General features: G+C 39.8%; 1 protein-coding gene across 1 annotated transcript in view; it reads right to left on the bottom strand.

The window, feature by feature from the left end:
- The window catches only part of RBFOX1 (RNA binding fox-1 homolog 1), a 2,526,943-nt gene that overhangs the window by 675,402 nt on the left and 1,835,973 nt on the right, over window positions 1-15,568 (bottom strand). Inside the window, 1 exon segment of the mRNA XM_021673515.2 lies at window positions 915-956. Coding sequence (XP_021529190.1) covers window positions 915-956 — 42 coding nt within the window.

Raw genomic sequence — 15,568 nt, 5'->3', positions numbered from 1 at the left:
GCACAGTAGTTCCCTGAAGCCAAATTTCACTGTTGTAGTTTTAAAAGCAGCATATTTCTCTAATTTTTATAACAACTTGAAAACATGGCTATAAGGCCCGTTGTCCAGTAAAAACTGCAAATTTCTGTCAGTGACATGAAAGACAAACGAATCATAATTTAAATCTCCTCCACCGAAAACATGAATTCATTTGAAAGAAAACACATGGGGAGAAATCCCAATGTTTCTTAAAACGCCATCCCCATACCAAGAAGAATGTCCATTGAGACACTCTGAAAGCAGAACAATGTCACCAAGCTCCTTTTATAAGCAAACATTCCCTCCACATCTAAGGAATACTTCTTACACTGAAATACCTGAACACTAAGACAGTTTCATTTTTAAGTAGGAAAACAGAATATGAGGTTCAAATTTTTGTCTCCCTCTCCCATATACACAAATGTCACCAAAACCAGGATGTCTACAGATAATGCAAATTCTCCTGGAAAATGCCCTTGACATATTCCTTGCTCACCCACCCCAGTCAACAGCCAAAGAGCATTTTAGCCACTCAGCAAACAGCCTGGTATTCACATTATGAAGGCAGCAAGCCATCCTTTTGACCTTTGTTATTACTTAGTCCTCGTGTTGTACATAAAAAGAGTACAATGATGTCAAACAAATTCCAGAAGAGAAATATTTATTGCTGAATCTAAATCAAAAAATCTATATCTACTATAATGGCACTTCAAAAGAAGATATACTGTATTTACCAGCTCAATCAATACTAAATTAGCTGGGATAAATATTTTCAACCCTACCAGTCTTAAGATGAAGCCCGTTACTTAGAACTCGTGTCTTGGGAGAGACAAGGAAATTTTACTTATCACACAAAAATGAGAATCAGGAAGCATTTTACCAGCAGGTGCACCTACCCTTAGCTGCTCTCTTTCACAATTCATCTGTTGTCTTGAAACCTACAAGAAAAGAAGGGGGAAAGTCAGAATGCTCTGTATCAGAAAAACATGAAAGAAAACACAAAGTTACTTTTAATTACTCAGCTCAAAGAAAACCCAGAATTAATTAATTATGCATTTAATATTTCTTGAGGTCTATATAGCCCAAGCTTCACTTGGAGTTTGATTGTATGATTCAGAAGCACAGTTAGGATAAGTCAAGAGACTGGAAAGGGGATGAGGAGAGAGATGGAGAAGAATGGCTGGGAGGCAGCATCTGCCTGGGATGAGGGCAGCTCCCCTCTTGCATGAAACCCCCCACTTTGCCCTAAAACCCCGCCTTGCCCTATCTCATAGTTGCAGGAATTCCTCCATAAAAGCCCACTTGAGATGCTTGTGATAAGCCACTGGAAAACACACAGTGTCTTCTCCAATGTTTAAGGCCAGCAGTGCCAGCAGCATGCCTTGGCAACTGGGTTACATTTTATGGTCCATTTCTAACCAGACGGTAGTAATAGGACTGTGCAGGGGAGAATTCTGAGGTCAATCCTTCCATCAGAGAAAGAAACCCTAATTGGTTTCTGATATCTGCCATCAGATAGAAAGGGGGGTATTAGCAATACAGATGCTATGCATTGATTATCTTTGCCCTACCCACATGTTTTACTTAATGTCCAAGGATGCTTCTTAAGAGTAGCCATGTAACTTATCATCCACACAAGAAAATACAGGTGGGTTAAGAAGGATGAGTAGAGAAGTATTACAAGATTATGCTAAGGACACAGATACAAAGTAACACATGTAACACATACAAGGAAATTTGAGATATATGGTCATTCTGTCATCGGGAACTGGTGGACTCCACCTTCAACTAAAACAGGCTGAAATAAAACTTAGGTTTGCATTCACCTTTATTCTGCATGTTTCCAGTACTTTTTCTAAACCAATGAAACAACTCCCGAATTCCAGCACCAGACAGTATACTATAAGGTTTTGAAACTTTTACTAAGGGATATGGAGGTTTAGGAACCAACTTTTGATGTATATTTTATGCATTTTGTATAGGAAGTTTCTTCTGACTTTCTCTAAAACAAAAACTGAATCTTTACTTGGGATGCACCAGAGCCCAAAATCTATAAATTAGTGCTTTTCTATGCCCTGTAACCCAGAAATAATACCAGTAAGAGTAGCTCTTAAGAAAATAAGCAGAGAGGTACACAAACATTTATTTCCATGTCAATTAACAACAGCAATGTTTATAAAAAAAGAAATTATAAATATTATGTGTAATAACGGGAAAATTAAAAATAAATTATACTGATAGAATGGCATAACATCTACCATTTAGAAACATGGTTTTACACAGAGATACGAAAAATGCTCAAAAGACACCATTTAGTTTTTAAGAAAACAAACCACATAAATATACAATGTTATGGTTCCTATCTTGTGTTAAAAATACAGTATAACAGATCATTAAACAAAAGGAAGGTAGGCCAGGTGTGGTTGCTCATGCCTGTAATCTCAGCACTTTGGGAGGCCGAGGCAGGTGGATCACCTGAGGTCAGAAGTTCGAGACCAGCCTGGCCCAAAATACAAAAATTAGCTGGGCATGGTGGTGGGCACCTGTAATCCCAGCTACTCAGGAGGCTGAGGCAGGACAATCGCTTGAACCCGGGAGGTGGAGGTTGCATAGAGCTGAGGTCGTGCCACCGCACTCTAGCCTGGCAACAGAGTAAGATTCCATCTCAGAAAGAAAAAAAAAAAGGTAAAGGAAGAAAAAAGAGGAAGAAAAAACTAAAGAGGAAAAGACTGAGATAAATATTCCAAAAGATTAAAAAGGAAACTAGTACAATTCTATAAACATACAAAAAAGACCCACATTGAATTACACACTTGAAATAGGTGACTTTATGTTACATAAATTATGTCTCCATAAACTGTTAAAACATGAAGTGGGGAAAATTCACTGAGACAGAAAGAAATCATTGCCAGTGGACTAGGTTAAGGGAAGAGGATGAGTGGCTGCTTAATGGGTATGGGGTTTCTATTTGGGGTGATTAAAATGTTCTCAGCCGGGCGCGGTGGCTCACGCCTGTAATCCCAGCACTTTGGGAGGCCGAGGCGGGTGGATCATGAGGTCAAGAGATCGAGACCATCCTGGTCAACATAGTGAAACCCCGTCTCTACTAAAAATACAAAAAATTAGCTGGGCACGGTGGCGCGTGCCTGTAATCCCATCTACTCAGAAGGCTGAGGCAGGAGAATTGCCTGAACCCAGGAGGCGGAGGTTGCGGGGAGCCGAGATCGCGCCATTGCACTCCAGCCTGGGTAACAAGAGCGAAACTCCGTCTCAAAAAAAAAAAAAAAAAAAGTTCTCAAACTGGATAATGATAGTTGTACAACATTCCGAATATACTTAAATGCCACTAAAACATATACTTAAAAGTAGTGAAAACGGTAAATTTTATTTTATGTGTATTTTAACAATAAAATAAATGAAGTGAGTGGTGAGGTTTCGGTTCTTGACAAGATGTTGCGAAAACACTTCATCCTGTTTCCCCAAATGAGTGCAGCTAGGAAATCTGTATAGAAAGCATGGAGCGGCTACTCGAGATCGCCGAATATTAAATAGCAGCAAGTAGAGAGGGGATGAAAAAACAACCAAAATTTAAAGTACCACCGGACACCACTGGTGGGAGGTTAATTACCACCTCCCCCCACCAATATCCCTTGGTATAGTACGTGCAAGGTCGCCACGAGCTGAAAATCAGACACCCAGGAAAACAGAGACCTGGGAGAAGCACTCCGGTTTTGTTTTGGGAATCGAGAAACAGGAACCTTAATGTTCAGAGAATACAGAAAATCCCCATTGTTCTTCTGTTGTTGTTGTTATTATTTCTTTTTAAAAGTTTATCCATCCTCTTATGTTGCAATCTGCAATCTCAGGGTACTGTTCGTGCATGAACAACAGTGGCAAAGCAGTAACTGTACACACTTAACATCTACCACTGTGGCCCCAAGAGGTTGGGCAAATAACGCCCACCTTCCATTGCTTTTCTTTATTTCCTCTCTTCTCTTGACACTTGACCCTCAATGCAGACTCGGATGAGAAGCACATGAACAGGAACATTAAAAACAAACAAACAAAAACCCACCAGCTTTCCGGGTGGAGGACAAAAAATGGGGAACCCTAGAAAACAAATAGTACTTTGAGACTCCTGGAGAAAAAATAATTTGGGAAAATCACCTCCATACAGTATTTTTATAAACTCCTGCACTCACCTCTGTGCTCATGTGTGTATCTGACCCCAAAAAATTTCCATGAGCTTTGAGAATTGAACTAAGGAACAGTACTGCCCATGTCATAGGCGGGATACATACATGGGACACACCCAGCATAACTGTTATTGGAAACAACTCCACAGAAGAAAAGCAAGAGCTTTCAGCCTGAATCCAACAAGACTGATTGTTTGCTTAAACAAAAATACCAATGACTTCCATGGGATTTAAACAAGACCTAGAGTTTCATAACACAATATTCAATATATCCAGGATACAAACCAAAATGACTTAACATACAAAGAACCAAGAAAATCTAAACTTGCATGGGAAAAGACATTCACAGACACCAACATCAAGATAGCACAGACGGTGGAATTATCAAATAAAGACTTTAAAGCAGCTGTTATAAAACTGCTCCTAGCCGGATGCAGTGGCTCGCTCCTGTAATCCCACCACTCTGGAAGGCCAAGGCAGGTCAATCACGAAATCAACGGATCGAGACCATCCTGGCCAACACAGTAAAATCCCGTCTCTACCAAAAATAGAAAAAGTAGCTGGGCGTCAAGGTGCACGCCTGTAGTCCCAGCTACTAGGGACGATGAGGCAGGAGAATCACTTGAACCTGGGAGAAGGAGGTAGCAGTGAGCAGACCGTGCGCTACTGTATTCCAGCCTGAGCGACAGAGGAAGACTCCATCTCAAAACAAAAACAAAAACAAACTGCTTGAAAGAGTAAGAAAAAACACACTGAAAATAAATGAAAAAAAAAAAAAGTGTTAGCAAAGAAACAAAAGATATAAAGAACCAAATGGAAATTTTACAACTGTAAAACAGTAACTAAATTAAAAATAAATAAATAAAATCTCAGATCGGGAGCAGTGGCTCACACCTGTAATCCCAGTACTTTTGGAGGTCGAGGTGGGCAGATCACTAGAGGTCAGGAATTCAAGACCAGCCTGGCCAACATGGTGAAACCCCATCTCTACTAAAAATATAAAAATTATCCAGGCATGGTGGCAGTCGCCTGTAATCCCAGCTACTTGGAAGGCTGAGGCAGGAGAATCACTTGAACCCAGGAGGAGGAGCTGGCAGTGAGCCAAGATCTCAGCACTGCACTCTAGCCTGAGTGACAAGAGTAAGACTTTGTCTCAAAAATAAATTAATTAAATCAGATTAAATTAAATTAAATTTCACTGAATCAGTCCAAACACAAAATGAAGATAACAGAAGAAAAATTCACTGAATTTGAATACATAAAAAATATCCAATCTAAACAAAAGAGAGGAAAAAAAATTGAAGACAAAAAAAAAAAAAAAGAAACAAACAAACTCAGGGACTGTGGAACAATACCAAAAGGTACAACATTCATGTTACTGAAATTCTAGAATATAAGGATAAAGATAAAGTGTTCACTGCAGAAAAAATATTTTAAGAAAAAATGGGGCCGGGCGCGGTGGCTCAAGCCTGTAATCCCAGCACTTTGGGAGGCCGAGGCGGGTGGATCACGAGGTCGAGAGATCGAGACCATCCTGGTCAACATTGTGAAACCCCGTCTCTATTAATACAAAAAAAAAAATTAGCTGGGCACGGTGGCGCGTGCCTGTAATCCCAGCTACTCAGGAGGCTGAGGCAGGAGAATTGCCTGAACCCAGGAGGCGGAGGTTGCGGTGAGCCGAGATCGCGCCATTGCACTCCAGCCTGGGTAACAAGAGCGAGACTCCGTCTCAAAAAAAAAAAAAAAAAAAAAAAAAAGAAAAAATGGCTGAAAACTTCCTACATTTGACCAAAAATATAAACACAGAATTTCGAGAAACTTTAAGAGTTAAACTCAATGAAATTCACAACCACATATATCATACTCAAACTGGTAAAACCTAAAATTAAAGAGACTGAAAACAGCCAGAGACAAACTTATAAGGGTGCAACAATTCAAATAATTGTGGATTTAACACAAAAATCAAAGTAAACAAAACAGACAAATATCCAGAGAAGTCAGAAGAAAGTAACACACAGTTATTCAATTACCAAAAAAACAACTGTCAACTGAGAATACTAAATCCAATGAAAACATCACTTAGAAACGAAGGTGAAATATGAAGATAACTAAGAAAATTCACTGCAGACAGACCTGCTCTAAAATAATTGTTAGAGGAAATTTTCCAGAAACTGGAAATGTGATACCTGAAGGACACTTGAAACAAGAAAGGAAGAGCACTGGAAATGAAAATGTTAAACAAATGGGTAAATGTTAATAGGTGCCTGGACGCTTGAGTTCATTAAAATACGTTTAATGGCTTAAAGCAAAAAAAAAAAAAAAAGAGAAAAGAAAACTGCATGAAGAGCTTTTCAATTTATGGATACACAATACATAAAATAAACAAAACATAGGCCAGGTGCAGTGGCTCACACCTGTAATCCAAGCACTTTGGGAGGTGGAGGTGGGCAGATCACCAGAGGTCAGGAGTTCAATACCAATCTGACCAACATGTTGAAAACCTGTCTCTACTAAAAGTACAAAATTTATGGCCAGGTGCAGTAGCTCACACTTGTAATTCCAGCACTTTGGGAGGCCAAGGAGGGCAGATCACCTGAGGTCAGGAGTTCGAGACTAGGGCTAACATGGTGAAAACCCGGTTCAAAAAACAAAACAAAACAAAACAAAAATCAGCTGGGTATGATGGCGCATGCCTGTGATCCCAGATACTCGGGAGGCTGAGGCAGAAGAATCGCTTGAACCTGGGAGGTGGAGGGTGCAGTGAGTCAAGATTGCGCCACTGCACACAGAGCCAGAGTCTGTCTCCGCACCACAGAAAAAAGATAAACCAAACATGAGGAGTAAAGAAAAGACGAGACATACATGGTGATGTTTTCTTTTTTATCTCACATCTTTACTGAGGCACAATTAAAAAATAAAAATTGTGTATGTTTAATGTATTCAACTTGATATTTTAATATATGTATAAATTGTAAAGACAATCACCACAGTCAACAATTAACATGGCTGATAAAGTTTCTGCATTCCAATTAAAGAGGCAAAATACTGAGTCTTGTAGACTGAGAGAAAGATGTGTGTTATAATCCCTATAACAACCACCTTTAAGAAAACCTAAATAAACTGATATACACCAAAAAAAGTGTTAGAGTAACTAGATATCTATACAGACACACCTTTACCTAAACCTCACACTTTACACAAAAAAACTCAAAATGGACCACACATCTACATGTGAAATATAAAACTAAATGGCAAATTCAATTAAAGAGTAAGGGCAATACTTCCTTCTCAATGCTTTTCTGTAGTTTTCAAATTATCCTTTGTGGCATGCAGGGCATTTATAATCAGAAAGTATTTTAATATCAGTACTTTGCAGAAGTATAGATGTTTTTAAAAATGTATAGTAACAGTCACAGCATTCATTTTCCTTAATAGAAAGTATATTTTATAACAAGATTAACATTTTTAACATCTGCCTTCAAATATTACAAAGATTTGCCAGACTCACAGAAGCACAATGATGACTTTTTTTTTTTTTTTTTTTTTTTTGAGACGGAGTTTCGCTCTTGTTACCCAGGCTGGAGTGCAATGGCGCGATCTCGGCTCACCGCAACCTCCGCCTCCTGGGTTCAGGAAATTCTCCTGCCTCAGCCTCCTGAGTAGATGGGATTACAGGCACGCGCCACCGTGCCCAGCTAATTTTTTGTATTTTTAGTAGAGACGGGGTTTCACCATGTTGACCAGGATGGTCTCGATCTCTTGACCTCGTGATCCACCCGCCTCGGCCTCCCAAAGTGCTGGGATTACAGGCGTGAGCCACCGCGCCCAGCCAATGATGACATTTAAGGAACCAGGTAGCCTACTGACCTGTGCCATGTGAAGTGGTATCACATTATCATATTCCTATTGCAGACAGTATCAAATGCAAAATCCAACAGTAGCCAAGGAAATAGCTATGCTGCCCTTCAAATGAAGTCGAGTAAGGAAAATGAGATTTGGGAATAAAGAAAAGGACATTTCAAGTAATCTCTGTAGTAGACATGTTTGTTTTTGTTGTGCTTATTTTTCCCGCACAGCATCCCACATTGCTTTGCTTATATTATAGCGACAATATCCTGCTTCGTTTTTTGGGTCACACACCTTTTTCCATTTTATAAATTATTAGTAAACTGTGCCACCACCACCATACTCTGCCTACTTCCAAACCCTTTGGTTAGAAGTGGGTGTCCCTGGACGCTCTGAGAGTCAACTCAGTGACATACATATCTTATTAGTAAGGTGGCCAGTGACCTCCTCTCCTTTAAGCAGGGATCATCAAATGCAAATCCATGCTTTCCTCACATCTTCTTCCCTGAAGACAGAGCTGCCCGCTGTGCAAGATGGCAGAGTCCCATCATAGGTTGTGTGTTTCGGATGCAGCCTTGCTAATCAAACACCACCCCAAATAGGGTGTAACAATGCTCAGAAGACTCAATCAGTTATTGCTGCAACTAATGAAGCTCTTAAAAAATTTTCCTCATAACCATTATGGGAGAGGCTGGGGGGCTGGGGGGCGGGGAAGGCACCTGTAATTCCCTATCGTCTCTGATGAAGAAAGGCCCTACCTGTGCACTCTTTAAAAGCCAGCCTTGAAAAATATCTTAAATGTACACTTTATTAAATGTCATTTCATTTGGAAACTAGCATGTGATATTTTTTTTTTTCTCCCATGGCAGTAATGCACAAAACCAATATATTTTATGGCCTAAATGAAAAAAAGGAAAGTAGAAGGTCGGGCGCTGCTCCTTTAAGATGCTTCCAGAATCAAATACCACTCTCGAAAGGGCTGCCAAGTAAGCACTTATGAAAGGTTAGAAACTGAAGCAATAAACTTCAGCATGAGACCCTTTGCTCTCCTGCTTGAACGGGATGTTTAATAGGAGGGATTCATCTTCCCATCTCCCATCTTCATTTAGCCAACAGGGCCAAAGATGCTTTCTCACACTCAGCCTTTTTCATCCTTCTTCTGACTTTGAGTTCTCTCTTATCAGTTCCTCCCACTTTACTCTGACCCTATTTCCAGTCTGAGTTTCCCTCCCACACATCATACAAGCTCTGCAAGAACTGGACTGAGTCTTAGGTAGCTTTCCTTTTCCAGAGATGAATACGATGTTTGCAATTCACTTGTTTACTCATGCATCCTTTCATAGGTAACTTTTTACCCACACACATATACACGTGCATATACACATACACATATCTCAAGCACCTTGTGGAGGTCACTGTCCTAGGTACCAGAATCCTAGGTACCTTGGAATTCACTTGTTTACTCATGCATCCCTTCATATATATCTATTTATCCCCCAATGCACATGCATATATACATACACATATCTCAAGCACCTTCTGGATGTCAGACATTGTCCTAGGTACAAGAAATACAATAGCAAAGAAAGCTGCTGCAGCTATCATCTAGGTGGGGAGAAACATGAGTCTATGGATAATTACAATACAGAGAACATTTGTACAGTGAAAGCATAAGATGTGCTCGCAGTACAGAAGAGGTGGCCAAACTTGTCTTGGAGAATCGGAAAAGGTGTTAGTATATTTTGTTTTTGTTTTGTCTTTTAGACAATGTATCCAGGGGAAGAACGAAAAAATATATATTTTCAGGAAAGGTGGGGGGGATGTGTGAAAAGCTCAGTGAGATTGTGGAAGTACAATAATTGAATATGGCAAAGGAGTCAAGTGCAGGAGGGAACCGCTGAGAGATTAACTTGAATTGGGGAAAGTAGGAGTCAAAAGAAGTAGAAGACACACAATAAATGAATGGATAAATAGACGTGCATGTTTTCATGTCTGCAATAATAGAATGTTGGAAAATCCGGTTTTCAGGACAATTGTGAATCACTTAGAAGGGAAGCACTGGACAAGTTTAGCAGCACAGAACTCAATACATCAAATCAACTGGCAGCTGTGAGTATCTCTCAGCTTTGCTGTTTTTGTAATCATTGTAAAGTCTTCTGAAACAAGATGGCATTTTCCTGTAAACACATGCCTCAAAGTACCTAGGGTGAGCCCTGCAGTTTGCCTTTTCCTTGACGCATTTCAGGATTATGACACAGATTTGACATATGTACTCTGGGTACTAAGTGCCTAGCACCATGCTGATGGAATAGGGTACACATCTAAATGACAGTTCCTACATTTTATTTAAAAAATAAAACTCAAAGAGAGGGGAGGAGCAATGAATAAAATGAATATGATGGTACAGGGTCACATGTGATAGAAAAAATAAAAATAAAAACAGGATTCCAGGGGTACTCAAAGGAGAGGTACCAACCCAGCCTGCTGGAGGAGGGGAAGCAGTGGAGGAGACAGAAGTCAGGTGTTTCTGAAGGTGAGACCCTCTAACTCCTACTGAGTAAGTAAAGTTGGGTAGGCAGATCTCCCCAAGGACACAGAAACAAGATACTGCAAATGGCACAGTCGAAAGCAGGACAAAACAAGGCAAGAACACCAGATTGGGGGGTGGAGAGTGGAAGTGAAGGGACTCTGGGGTTGTAAAACATTCAGGTTTTGCTCAATTCTAACTATGCTGTTAGGAAAGTAATTGTTTTAATAACTAACTATTTATTTATTTAGTTTTCAGATGAAGTCTCACTATGTTGCCCAGGCTGGAGCACAGTGGTAAAATCTCGGCTCACTGCAACCTCCATCTCCCATATTCAAGCAACTCTCCTGCCTCAGCCTCCCGAGGACCTGGTATTCCAGGTGCCCACCACCACGCCTGGTTAATTTTTGTATTTTTAGTAGAGATGGGGTTTTGCCATGTTTGATTAGCAAGGCTGCACTCAAATGATCCACCCTCCTGGGCCTTTCAAGGTGCTGCAATTACAGGCATGAGCCACCATGACTTGCTTTAATCACTGTTCAGTGAAATACATTTCACACTAAGTCATTAAAATGTATCCAATATTAATAACATGTCATAAAATACGCTATGCACTTCTAATGATGAACTCGGTTCTCAAATCTTTGTAAGCAGCTACCAAATGATTTCATTCACTAATTTGATTTTAGCTCCATTTTACAGGTGGAGAAACTGAAGCACAGACTCACTGAATCCCTGAAACCACAAAGATAGAAAGTATTCAAGAGGGAATTACCATCCAGATGGGCTGACTAGGGTTCCTCTCTGAATCACTGTTGTACACAGCTTCCCCAGTCAGGGAAACCAGCTAAAACCATGAATACCTACCTTGTTAGCCCTCCTTCCCTGATCTGTGCCTCACCTGTCCTTAGCAGGGGCTCATTAGCTACTCTGCCCTGACAAGATGTTGTTTACACACTTGTGTTTCTCTACAAGACATGCACTGACTAGCTAGTGTTGTTTAATTCCATAAAACACATAAATTTCTATACTTGGCTTCTTGAGGTAAAGACCAGTATAATTTCCACCAAATTAGATTTCTTGGGCTGGGTACGGTGGCTCATGCCTATAATCCCAGCACTTTGAAAGGCTGAGACAGGCGGATCATGAAGTCAGGAGTTTGAGACCAGCCTGGCCAACATAATGAAACCCTGTCTCTACTGAAAATACAAAAACTTAGCTGGGTGTGGTGGCACACACCTGTAATCCCAACTACTTGGGAGACTGAGGCAGGAGAATCACTTGAACCCAGGAGAAGGAGGTTGCAGTGAGCCCATGAGATGAAATTGTGCCATTGCACTCCAGACCAGGCAACAGTGTGAGATCCCATCTCAAACAAACAAACAAACAAACAAAAAATTAGGTTTCTCTGATACCAAAACAATGGTCCCTTCTATAGATCCAGTTTTCTCCCCAGTGGAGACTGGAGGCTCAGGAATCAGACTAGGTAAGTCCAGTGCTTGTACACCATCTATGTAATGTTAGCCATGTTATATAATATCTGCAGGCAATTTCCCTGTGTGTACCACAGAGGTAATTATGGTATCTGCATAGCCTCTAATTTTGTTGTGAGCATAATCTATTTGAATTACTAAGCAAAGCACTTAGCACATTTAAAAATTCAGCAAATACCAGCAATTGGTATTCAAATTAATGTGACAGCCAGGAGGTTTTCACAAAAAGCACTGGGTCAAATGACTTGGGTCTAAATCCTGGCTTTGTTTCCCAAGAGGTCTTGTGAATTTGGCTAAATTAATGACACTTTTAGACTACCAGATTCCTTTTTTAAGAAAGGAAATTACGAAGGCAACAGCTTCCCTGAAATTTTGAAAGGTTTGATATTATCTTTTTGAGAAGGATGGATAAATGGGTACTAACTGTTTGGAGGGGGCAGCTGACAGTCATCACAAGGCAGAACATTCATTTCCTTTAATTCAACGGTTCCTCTTCTAGGAATCTCTTTAACAGAGTGCAAGGTGAATGGAGAAATAAGGACAGTGCTTGTCACAGAAAAAACCCAGAAAAGAGAAGAATGTCAATGTCCACAAGTAATGAAATGGTTAAAAGAATTGTAGTTCGGCCAGGTGCGTGGCTTACACTTCTAATCCCAGCACTTTAGAAGGCCTAGATGGGTGGGACGGATCACCTGAGGTCGGGAGTTTGAGAACAGCCTGACCAACATGGAGAAACCCCGTCTCTACTAAAAATAAAAAAAATTAGCCGAGCATCGTGGTGCATGCCTGTGATCCCAGCTACTCTGGAGGCTGAGGCAGGAGAATCGCCTGAACCCAGGAGGTGGAGGTTGATGAGAGCTGAGATCACGACACTGCACTCCAGCCTGAGCAACAAGAAGAAGACTCCATCTCAAAAAAAAAAAAAAATTGTAGTTCATCTACATTAGGGGTTGAAAACCTTTACTCTTTTTTTTTTTTTTTTTTTTGAGGAATATCTCACTTTATTTATTTATTTATTTATTTATTTTTTTAATTGCATTTTAGGTTTTGGGGTACATGTGAAAAACATGCAAGGTTGTTGCATAGGTGCATACGTGGCTCTTAAAAGCCAAATAGCAAATATATTGCACTTTGAGAGCCAGAGAGTCTCTGTCTTTGCTGCAGCTACTCGGCTTTCCCATTATGGTGAAAAAGCATCCATTGACAATGTGCAAACAAATGGGTGCCACTTTATTCCAATAAAACTTTATTTACACAATCAGGCAGTGGGCTGCCTTTGGTCCATGGCCATAATTTGCCAAACTTTGATCTGTACCATGGGATACTATGGATCCATTAGAAATTGAGTGATTTAAAGAAGGATGTCTACGATGAAATAAAACAAAACCCAGTTAAACCATCTTTAACCTATAATCCATTCATGTTTACAAACCTATGCATACACACACACAGAAAAAATATCCATTTATCCATGGGAAAAAGTCTGGAATGATAAACAAGGAAATTCAAACAAAAGCACAAAAACAATGTCCTGGGAATCAAAGCAATAACGGAGAAGAAAGGTCGGGGGTGAAGCTGGTTTTCTCATTTTTAATCTTGGTTTCTGTTGTATCACTTCAACTTCTTGCAATGAGCATGCATCACTTTTATAAAACCATAGGCAGAACAGCCCTAATAATATAACTTAAACGGCTGAGTTACAGGATTACTGTAATAATTAAATGAGATGTTATATGTAGAGCATCAAAGCAAACCCTGCCTTGCATAGAGAAAGTGTGTGATTAATGGTAGTTATAAAATAACTCTCCACAGCACCAAAAGAGTAAATGAGTGGCTATCCTTAGAAAAAAAAAAAAAGCCCCAATTCTGTAGAAATGGGCATTACATATTTTTGTGTGGAATCTCTTCAGTAGGAAGTAAAAGTACAAACATAAAACACAGAGAGAGGTCAATTTGCCTAGTCTGCTTCTACAGTCTCATATGAAATATTTATTAGCTATCTGAGTTTATAAAGGCCTGAAATCTTTGAATATAATACAATCCTATAATCCAACATAGGGTTGTAATCATATCCATTGCTTTTTGCAAGTGTTTCACACAATAAAGTGTGTCCTCTGATTCTAAGAAGACAAGATCTTTTATCTCAGATAAGCAAACACAGATCCCGCCGCTGGTCACGGCAGTTGTTTCTTTTTGTCCTAAGGGAGAAAAAAAGTATGTTACAGTAGTAAGTGCTTAGGATTCAGGAAAGGAAGTGAGAAATAATCAATTAAAAAAAAATAAAAACAAAAAGTTACAACAATGACTTAAGTCAGCCATGATTAATTAACTCAATTCTGGCTCATGTTACATAAATGAAAAAAAATACACTTGAGAGCCCAACTTGGAGAATCCACCCAGCTCTTCCATGATGATGTTTTCATCTTAACCTTGGGGAGGACCATTATCTGCTGCTAAAATGTTGTCTGGTTTTGAAAGGACGCCAGCTTTGGAGGATCGAGGGAGACAGAGGAAAGAGCCTGACAAGGCTAAGTACTAAGTAGAAAAAAAAATAATGGATTTGTTGTTATATGTAAACTTGTACAATAAACCCAAATGCTGAAAGCTCTACCATATTTAATTTCTGGGTAACAGTCCTTGGGAACACTTATAGAGCACATCTTACAATCTCCAAACACTTAGTATTTTTAGCACTGGAATGAACTATGGTGTGGTATCTTCCAGGCAGGACAAAACGTTTAGCGAGCACTTCCTCTGCTGTTCCTTTAAAAAATCATATAGTTTGATGATACTGATATGAAAATCAAGAGAATCACTGTTCTGGTTATAAGTCACTAGAGAGATTCAAGTGTTGGTTATCTGATTAAAGTGATGTCAGAAGTCAGGATGCCCACAGAACTCGAACAAACTTCAAATTACAGGTTTTAAAGAGGTGTTTTCTTGGGAGGAAATGCTTTTCACACTTGCTCTGCCATGCACCCCACTTGGTAAAGACCCCATTATTAACAAAAGAAGTTCTCCTGGTCCAGGCAGATGGATCAGTCAAATATTTAGCGAGATGTGGCAGCCATAAGCAGCACGTGGCCAAGATCCCCTTCGGCCTCCCACATCTGCTGTCTGAGAGAATGCAGTCTCGTAGAGTTGTTCATCTCAGGCTTGATGCTGGCCTTAAAATCAAAGGGCAGCCCCTGGCCATGAAGAGCCTGACTGGTCTGACACATGTAAGCACCCTTACAAGCTAAACCACAAAATGCCTCTGCATCTGATACCTTACAAGGTGGAAGAAACATATTGCCTATTATTTATTCTAATAATAAACCATTACCTCAGGCATATTTTTATTCTTCAGATTTAATAAGGTATTTTGTGAACCGAGGCAGAGGAGGGTTGGAGAAAACAATTGCAGTTATTACAAAGATGATTTCTATTTGTTTCAGCAGCAAAAGTAATCACCATTTCTTTCCTTCATAATCAAGGGTTATAATTGC

Source organism: Aotus nancymaae, unplaced genomic scaffold, assembly GCF_030222135.1.
Source record: "Aotus nancymaae isolate 86718 unplaced genomic scaffold, 86718_ANA_hifiasm-v0.15.2.pri h1tg000049l, whole genome shotgun sequence".
NCBI classification, from domain to species: domain Eukaryota; kingdom Metazoa; phylum Chordata; class Mammalia; order Primates; family Aotidae; genus Aotus; species Aotus nancymaae.
The sequence above is the reverse complement of the archived record's forward strand: the minus strand, read 5'-3'. Positions and strand labels throughout refer to the sequence as shown.